At 44.0% G+C, this 9829-nt stretch overlaps 2 protein-coding genes across 8 annotated transcripts in view; one reads left to right on the top strand and one right to left on the bottom strand.

Annotated features, from left to right (window-relative positions):
• Positions 1–701: 701 nt before the first annotated feature.
• Positions 702–6951, bottom strand: tuba1c (tubulin alpha 1c). Its single transcript, NM_203747.2, has 4 exons — positions 6876–6951; positions 3035–3257; positions 2666–2814; positions 702–2522 (listed from the first exon to the last, which is right to left on the bottom strand). Exons 1-4 carry the CDS (start codon positions 6876–6878, stop codon positions 1548–1550), a joined length of 1350 nt encoding a protein of 449 aa, NP_989078.1. The 5' UTR covers positions 6879–6951; the 3' UTR covers positions 702–1547.
• Positions 6952–7137: 186 nt separating this feature from the next.
• Positions 7138–9829, top strand: part of LOC100494438 (putative nuclease HARBI1) — a 39286-nt gene continuing 36594 nt past the window's right edge. For 2 of the 7 annotated variants that reach the window (XM_004911853.4, XM_004911854.4), the window contains exon 1: positions 7138–7278. The gene's annotated coding sequence lies outside the window, so the exon portion shown is untranslated. The remainder of the gene's footprint in view (positions 7279–9829) is intronic. The other 5 variants (XM_004911857.4, XM_012957782.3, XM_002935123.5 and 2 more) reach the window with 3 other exon arrangements.

Genomic DNA, 9829 nt, shown 5'->3' with positions numbered 1-9829 from the left:
ATTGCCTACAATGAATCATGCCACCTCAGTCTTCCTTTTCTGTACCTAACATTGTCAAGTGCAAAGTGCAAAAATATGCCAAAAGCATTCCTGATGGTGAAAGTTAAATTCATCACAAAAGAATATTCAATATTTGATAAATTAGCCACTTTGTGTTTAAATGTTAGCCTGCTTCTGCCTACATACACAGGCTCTGTTTTTTTTTTTTTTCAGCATTAGTCAATATGTAAATCTTAAATGTAAAGGCAAGCTACTTCAATAGATATAAAAGTAATTCATCCTTAAAGGAACCACACACAACTCAGAAAGCCCTAATATACCTATCACTATAATATCAAACTAGTAGGCCAGATCAGAACAGGGGAGCATGCTTAGGTTTTGTTAGGATACTATTACATAAAAATGATGAAAAGGCTGTATATTGCAAGGTTGGTTGAAATGATTTCTTTTCTGGGTGGAGCACCCCTTTAATGAATTACTCATCTCAATTGTTACATATAAATTTTGATGGTCAAACAAAACCACCATATAGCAGCCCATGCAACAAAGTCCAACGGGGCATATGCTAGAACTGCAGTTCAGAGTGGTGCATTTTCAATCCCATAGCTCCAGTGCACCCTTTAATATAGGTTTTCCTTTGTCTGTAAGAGTTTTAAGCAAATTTCCTTTACAGTATGCTTCAATTTCACAAATATTATAAATTAGTGTGACAACATCCCTTTTATTATATCATGCAGAACAATGACCATTAATGTCAAATCAACATACTGAAGGAGAGCTACACATCTATGCCCCCTACGGTTTATGTTAGAAATGTGTTCTGCCCATTGTTTGTTGAAACATTTTATACATCGGAAAATGAACAAATTTAGCATTACAGCTGTCGGATTATCACAAGAAAATTAATTTCTCAGAACATTTAAGCCTCAGGATGGGTTTGGGATGTTTACATAAAAACATTAAAATTTCCAATTTACTTGTTATGCCACCAACATCTATTTATGTTGTGTAAATGAACATGCATCCACAAGGCACTGTCACATTGCAGAGAAACAGCAAACCGGGCAGCAATTAAGATCTTCAATTATTACTGTGGGAAATGACAGTTGCCGTTTTCGGAGCTTTTGTATAATAGGTTTCTGTTAAACAGATGCCATACCCATAGTTATTTTTTCAAAATAAGATTACATGAACACTGCAGGTGGTCATGTTATATTGGGGAGCTGCAAAACTGCATACATGTAGCATGTACAACAGTTATAAGTGCTTGCACCAAAGGGAGGGAGACTGACTAGAAAAAATGGATGGAGGGCAAAGAAACTTCATATTAGTGCATGGACATTCAGGCAGAACACATTTTAAAACAAACTTTGGCAAATATCAACCAGAATTACAAAACTGAGCACAACTATAGTTACAGAAATTCAACAGAATTCACACTTTAAAGCCACATTTAAAATGGCGCTTTATTTTAAAAAAAAAAGTTAGACTTCAGAAGGGGAAATTCAGGAATAGAAAGGCACAACTTGAGGAAAACAGAATAAAGTTTAATACTCTTCGCCTTCATCTTCTGCATCTGCACTATCTGCACCAACCTCTTCATAATCTTTCTCCAGGGCAGCCATGTCTTCACGGGCCTCAGAGAACTCACCCTCCTCCATACCCTCACCCACATACCAGTGCACGAAGGCACGCTTGGCATACATGAGATCAAACTTGTGGTCCAGACGAGCCCAGGCCTCAGCAATCGCAGTGGTATTGCTCAGCATACACACAGCACGCTGCACCTTGGCCAGGTCTCCCCCTGGAACCACAGTTGGGGGCTGATAGTTGATACCAACTTTGAAACCAGTTGGGCACCAATCCACAAACTGGATGGTACGCTTTGTCTTGATGGTGGCAATAGCTGCATTTACATCTTTGGGTACCACATCACCACGGTACAACAGGCAACAAGCCATGTATTTACCGTGGCGTGGATCACATTTCACCATCTGGTTAGCTGGTTCAAAGCAGGCATTTGTAATGTCAGCTACAGTAAGCTGCTCATGATAAGCCTTCTCTGCAGAGATGACAGGGGCATAGGTGGCAAGAGGGAAGTGAATACGGGGATAGGGCACCAAGTTGGTCTGAAACTCTGTGAGATCTACATTGAGGGCTCCATCAAACCTCAGAGAGGCTGTGATAGAAGACACTATCTGACTAATGAGCCTGTTCAGGTTGGTGTAGGATGGGCGTTCAATATCTAGATTCCTGCGGCAGATGTCATAAATGGCCTCATTGTCTACCATGAAAGCACAGTCAGAGTGCTCCAGGGTGGTGTGGGTTGTGAGAATAGAGTTGTAGGGCTCAACCACAGCTGTGGAGACCTGAGGAGCTGGATAGATGGCAAATTCTAGCTTAGACTTCTTTCCATAATCAACAGAGAGACGCTCCATCAGCAGGGAGGTGAATCCAGAACCAGTACCACCACCAAAGCTGTGGAAGACCAGGAAACCCTGGAGACCTGTGCACTGGTCAGCCTGTATGAAAAAAAAATATTTGCACATTAACATGTAAGCCTTTAACGATCTGTTTTTTTCACTTTTTAACACTTTTACAGGGGATAATGTGTTTATCTGAATATATCTTAATCATAGCAGGATATGGTCACCATTTTACTTACCAGTTTGCGAATCCTGTCTAGCACCAGATCAATGATCTCCTTGCCAATTGTGTAGTGCCCCCGGGCATAATTATTGGCAGCATCTTCCTTTCCTGTAATTAACTGCTCTGGGTGGAATAACTGCCTATATGTGCCAGTGCGCACCTCATCTGCAAAAAATAAACCAACAAAAGCCCGTTCAACAAACAGAACAGGTAAACATTGTGGCATGGACACATTTTATGTGAATGGGAGTCGATGCACTGCTTTACTCCAACTAAGCATTTTTCAAATCCATAATATAAAGCTCTCTAGATCTTATAAATGCAAAAGTTTAGATTATTAAGGGGGACTCTACCCACATTTAAGGTACAGGAAGGCTGTACTTACCAATGACAGTGGGTTCCAAGTCTACAAAGACAGCCCTGGGGACATGCTTTCCTGCTCCAGTTTCACTGAAAAAGGTGTTGAAGGAGTCGTCTCCTCCTCCAATGGTCTTGTCACTGGGCATCTGCCCATCAGGTTGGATGCCATGTTCCAAACAATACAGTTCCCAGCAGGCATTGCCGATCTGCACACCAGCCTGGCCAACGTGTATAGAGATGCACTCACGCTGCAAGACATGAAACAAGTTAGCAGGTTTCCCAAGTCAAGATTTTGCATTTTTAAAAAACGTATATTGCTAAGAGGAAGTACTGTTGCTCAAACCAGTTTTAAGTATAAGAGGCAGATGGCAACACATTAGAAAATAACGCGGCAGAGATTACAGAAGTCCATACAAAGCTTTAAATACATTGAAAAAGGTAGTTTACAAACTGGTGATGCAATGAATTCAAGGATTAGATTATAAATAAACCAGTGATGTGAGAATGTTATTTATGCACTACTGTTGAGACACTGAATTCCAGAAAATCACTTTGTGTTGTGAGAGTTTAACAGAATGGACCAATATGATTATCAGATTGCAGTGTTCTAAACCCTAAAACATAAAATGGCTGCTTGCAACTTACGGATACATGGGCTTTTTATCGCTGGAGAATCTGCCCTTCACCGCTAGCACCATTAATCAATAAAAAAAACCATACTGAACTGAATCAAAATCCTGATATACACATTCAGATATGAAAATCGGCTGTAACCAAAAAAATTGTGGTTTATAAAAATAGTAAAGGTTTGGCTCATACCCTCTGTCTGCATTTTAGGGTATTCAGCTTAGCAACTTATTCTAGAGGAAAATGCTTGCTTTTTCTTTCAGTAGTCTGGGGAACAACCTTTGCCAGAGTCCTTAATAAAGCTGCAAAGGCACCCAAAGTAAGGCAAACCGGTGGTCCAAAAAGAGTAGACTAAACAGAAAAGAAGCAGCTCTGAAATTACACCATTTTATATTTCTTGGTAGTTCTTAACAAACCTATGTTCTGTCATCCTTTTGTAGTTAATCATCAATTTAAGGCCTATGGCACACAAAGCATGTCTGACCATTAATTTGCTCAGACACAAGTAAGGGGTAATCAAAACACCCCTAAGTGTTTATCAGATGTTTGGGGAAAATCACTGGCTAAAACCTGTACAAGAACAGACAAAAGCCCATCAGGGGCCAGGTAACAGCCTTAATATATAACAAAGCCTTGGTGAAGACAGAGCCAAGAAACACAAGGTGAATAATAGCGAGCAAAGCTGCAATAGTGACTCATGTGTCACAGTGTAATGCTAGCCCTTAAGCTAAACAATGTGTTAATTTTTCCAAAAAGAATTTAGCACAATCAGAATTTTGCAGATAAATGCATAGAAATCTGCATAGAATAGCCTGCAGTTTAACAAGCTTCATATAAAGGGAGGTTAAACAGCTGTGCCAAAAGAATAACAGTCACTTGTGTTGCTTCACCCTAAGGGATTTACCTAATATTTTCTAAATTCTGCATATGTAGCAGTTACCGAGAGACTAGCTATTCCCCCGCTTAGAAATGTGTTAGCAATAGCACTGAGTCACTTCCAACATCCCATACAAAGCTCAATTGTCGAATGTTTTGTTCAGCAGTTACTGGCACTCCCAAGCTTGCCGGACTCCATTGTTCAACACAGCAGAAGCTTAATCATATGCTTCACATACAGATTTTTTTCTGTTCTACTCTATAAACCAGCTGAAACCAGCAGATTTCTGACTCAATGAGGAATGTAAGGCCATCAGCAGCAGGATTACTCCTGCAAGGTGAAGCATTCAAATAGCCACTGCACCAGGCCTGTCCTTTTCAACTTTTTTTGCCACGTTCATGTAATAAACCCTTTGTTTTCATTTCATCGGCAAAAATAAAAGAATTACAGTATGCACTGGAGATGGTTCTGTCATTCTGTAGGGGGTTTCCTACCTCTCTAAGCACAGTGTTAATACAGAGCTGGGGCTCTAGGTCTATCCCTTATACATGCAACATATGAAAGGACCACATTATTCAAGTACATGAGGTTAATTGACTTTTCTGTATGACACCCTTTCCAAGCCAGTCTTGAGATTTAGTTTAGAACTGTACTCCGCATATAATTGCTGCTGTTAGAGGGTCTAACTCCTGATCACTTTTGCTATATACATTAATTTTCTATTGTTAGCAGTTTGAGATTAGCAGTTTTAGGCTACTTTTGGTTCAAAATTAATGATTTCTTAGCCAAAAGGCTGGTATCACCAAGGTTCAAAGTTGACATGTCAGGGACCCTAAAGGTGACCAACTGATTGGTCCAAAGTCGAAATGATACTGTATAAGGTGCCATACATGTGTGTGGCCACCTATGTACTGATCTGTTTGCTAGGGTGAAAAATAGCATGAATTAAAGGAGCTTTTTTGGCTTTCCTCCTTCAGGCCAACAACTTCTGGCAGGACCTAAATTCTCAAACCCCCAGCATCATAGGATTGCCTGATGCTGCCCCCCACTCCTAGACTGGTAGTCAGGTAGTATTGTCAAAGTCAGCCAAACTGCCCAACTAAACCTGGGCTGGCCATTTTTACCGACTGCCCCACTGCACAGTTAACTCAAGGGTCTCTGCCCTTCAAAGTGAACTGTTGAACAAAAAGCCTGATGTGAGCAGCCTAAAGCACATACTTCAAAACCCACTGAAAGAGAACTTTGAAAAAGTGTTCAAAGAAAGGCTGAGAAAGTTCACATCAATTTCTATGGTCTGGGAATCCATCCATGACAGCAAAGGGGCAGTTTTTAGGTTCTAACTTACAGGTTTAACATTCTTAGCATACGAAAACTATGCAACATGACTTGCAATCAAAATGTGGAGAAGGAGCCGAGTGGCATTAGACCAGTACAACAGCCACTGCCATCACAAACTTTCTGAACCTGAAGCCCATTTCACATGATTGCCTATAGCAAGGGCATTTTTCTCTTTTTTGTGTCTTTTAAACGTAACACCTTGGTTGGAGGTCAAGTTCATACCTGCACCGACTGAGGCATAGCATTTTACAGAATGCAGGATTAGTGCCAAGAGCTTTACCCATCCGGCTTTACTGAATCAACCTGGCTGTAAATCAGTGCCCTAGGGCAGTACCAGCAGGTTCCATGAAGCAGCACGTATGTAACTGGTGGGTTCCACCTACTCTATCTAATGTATCTAATGTAAGCAAATATGTCAGTCTCTTATCTGCCCTGTGCAGGTTGTACATCTCATGCAGGAAACAGGCAGCAGTATGAGCTCAGGCCTGTGAGTCAGCAGCTTGTCACTCACTGGGGAGGGAAGAGACTCCGCACTGCAGGGACACGCACTTCCTCCCCCATTGCACAAGCTGGATACGGCCATGCTCACTAACCCACATTTGATCAAATATATATTTAATATAAAAAGCTGATGCCCTCACCCAGAGGCAAGAGAACACAAGCCTCCTGAGCCATAAAAGCATAACTATTATAATTCCGTGATCCCTATGGGCGAGCCCCTACCAATAACCCATCCGCCTTTGTTAGAAGGAACTGCCTCACACCCATTTGCAGAATTGATGTTGATGAAAAGCGCAAAAACAGCGTAATCTGAGTGAAATAACCCCAGTACTAATCGTTCCCTATAACTGAAATCTGGACAAGGATATATGGGCGCACATACCGTTACCACAAATAAGCGCAGCTCCCTATTTTCTAAAAACTACTGCGCATTCCGCATGGCAGCACCACCTAGCTGCCCCGCAATCCCGCCAATAGTCACAAACGCACCCCGCGTTGGCATGCCGCCCCTCTCTCTACTCACCATGACTGACTCGGATGGGGTCTGTTAGACAGCAGATAGTTTTACGGAATGGGAAAGCACAGCTTGCGGCTTCTCACCGACCGACAGCAAGGAGTCTCGGTAAGAACTGCCTTGGAATGCGTTCGGGGCGGGACCTTTTAACAACTTCTATGGGTGACGAAGGCGGGCTGGCTCCGGCTATTGGTCGCACCGAGATTCAATTGGTGTGTTCGAACTTTCGAGAGAAGCGGCGGGCGGAAGTGGGTGTGGCTTGTACGGGCCGCAAGCACGTGGTTCAATGATGTCATGGAGGGCGGAGGCTGTGAGTGCAGTGCCTGTATGTGTGGCAGGGAGGGCAGGCGGTGGGAGGCTTATCGGGCGTGCACAGGCGCTACAGGTCTAGCCCTCATCTTCTCCTTACATGGTAATGACCTCTCTTGCTACCAGTAGCCTTACCTCCATAACTTACCGGACAGTGTCACCCGCAGCGAGTAAAGGAACTTTTTGTTAGCGGATGGTAACCTTCCCCCTTACAACCCCTGTCCATTGGGTGTAGTAGTTCGAAAGGGCCGTAACGTGCTCATAAGGAGCCTGTAGTTGCTTTGGCGCTTAATGAATAAGTGCAGTGAGGGACACAAGCCGTTACCGTGGTGCTGCTGGCGGGATGCAATGAGACATCTTTACTCTGTTGGTACAATGTATCCCAAGGCTGGGCCGGACCGGCAATGTGGGGATTTTGGTCAATGGCAGAGGGGCTGCTGTAAGTTACCACAGTCACTAGTGGGCTAGTGGGGGGCTGTTTGGGCCTCTGTGCGTAACATTTCAGGGCTTATTTTGCATTCCAGTCCAGACCTGCCCCAAAGGTTATGTGGGCTGCTGTGTTAATGAGTAGCCATTTAGTATTACAGTTACATGTGTGACTGGGAGGCTTTGCAAGCATCATAGAGGTATAATGGAGATCAACTTACTGATTATTGCGTTTAGATACCATTAGATCTGTCTCTATGGGGATATGACTCTCATTTCAGCAAGCACAGTTGCTATGGTAAATCACTAAGGTACCCAGGTTAGGGCAGCCACTGTTACAGCTCTCCATAAACTGCACCTGACCATTACTGGTATTTATGGGGCTACTGGGTGTTGCACTTTGCCATCATGAGCTCGCCAGGTTGCCAATCTCTGTTTAGTGACTGAGCAGGGACTTTTGACTCTTGAAAGCATCACTGGGGGTCTATAAAGCTGATTTGTCTCACCGAAGCAAATAAGAGACTAGTGTGAATGAGCTGTTTGGAGTCTTTCTGGGGCTCCTGCAACATGGTGAACTAATTGTCATATTTATATAAAACTTAGTGGCAGTGAGCTTGCCCCTCTTATGTATATGAAAATATGTGGTCATAAGATTACAAGGCTGTATGGTGATCAGAGGTGCATCACCTCCAACATTATCATGTGCAAGACTATGGGGCTGATTTACTAATCCACGAAGGCTTACGAATATGTTTTTTTCGTAATGATCGGTATTTTGCGATTTTTTTGTAAATTGTCGCGACTCTTTCATAGCCGTTACGACTGTTTCACAAAATGTCGCGACTTTTTCCTAGCGTTGCGACTTGCGCAAATTGTCGTGACTTTTTCGTAGCCTTCGCGCCGAGTACGAAAGTTTCAGATTCATGACTTTTCTTGGGCCAGGTTGGAGCTGCAGAGTGCCATTGAGTCCTATGGGAGACTTTCCTTGGGCCGGGTTGGAGCTGCAGAGTGCCATTGAGCCCTATGGGAGACTTTCCTTGGGCCAGGTTGGAGCTGCAGAGTGCCATTGAGCCCTATGGGAGACTTTCCTTGGGCCGGGTTGGAGCTGCAGAGTGCCGTTGAGCCCTATGGGAGACTTTCCTTGGGCCAGGTTGGAGCTGCAGAGTGCCATTGAGTCCTATGGGAGACTTTCCTTGGCCAGGGTTGGAGCTGCAGAGTGCCATTGAGTCCTATGGGAGACTTTCCTTGGGCCGGGTTGGAGCTGCAGAGTGCCATTGAGCCCTATGGGAGACTTTCCTTGGGCCAGGTTGGAGCTGCAGAGTGCCATTAAGTAGTGCTGGGCGGTATGACCAAAAATTTATATCACGGTATTTTTTTTATTATATCGGTATCACGGTATTTGACGGTATTTTTTTTTCCCCATGCATGATTAGGGGACCACCCCAAACACCCCCCCCCAACCCCAAACACCCCCCCCCAACCCAAACACCCCCCATCCAACCCCCATCCAACCCCAAACACCCCCCCATCCCCTTCACATAAATAAACCTTACGGGCCAGGCAGCCGCAGGCACCCCCGACAGCTCACAGAGCCTCCTGGCAATTTTTCTTACTATTTCCGGGTTGCGCACGTGACGTCAGCGTGCGCGTGACGTCAGCGCGCACGTAACGTCAGCGCGCACAACCCGGAAATAGTAAGAAAAATTGCCAGGAGGCGCCCACACCGGTATGCCGGTAAGTTAAAATTTTTTATCATCTTTTTTAAAAAAACCGGTGTTCGGTATATACCGGTATACCGCCCAGCACTACCATTAAGCCCTATGGGAGACTTTCCTTGGGCCAGGTTGGAGCTGCAGAGTGCCATTAAGCCCTATGGGAGACTTTCCTTGGGCCAGGTTTGAGCTGCAGAGTGCCATTGAGCCCTATGGGAGGCTTCCAAAATCATGCTAAGTCTGAAAGTTTTGCCCGCAGTTTACGAGCGCTCAATACGGAAAAGTCGCGACAAGATACGAGCAAATCGTAACGGCTACGAAAAAGTCGCGACAATCCGTGCAAGTCGTAATGGTTACGAAAAAGTCGTAACGCCGGCGAAAAAGTCGCAAAATGTTCGTTTTCCAATCGGAATTTTTCCCATTTGGATTCGTGGGTTAGTAAATCTGCCCCTAAGTGTTCACTGGAGTGGTGTATTGGTTACCATCATTGGGCTCTGGATTAGTGGAAATGTGTCC

This window comes from Xenopus tropicalis, chromosome 2 (assembly GCF_000004195.4).
Source record: "Xenopus tropicalis strain Nigerian chromosome 2, UCB_Xtro_10.0, whole genome shotgun sequence".
NCBI classification, from domain to species: domain Eukaryota; kingdom Metazoa; phylum Chordata; class Amphibia; order Anura; family Pipidae; genus Xenopus; species Xenopus tropicalis.
This window is presented reverse-complemented; position numbering and strand designations above follow the sequence as displayed.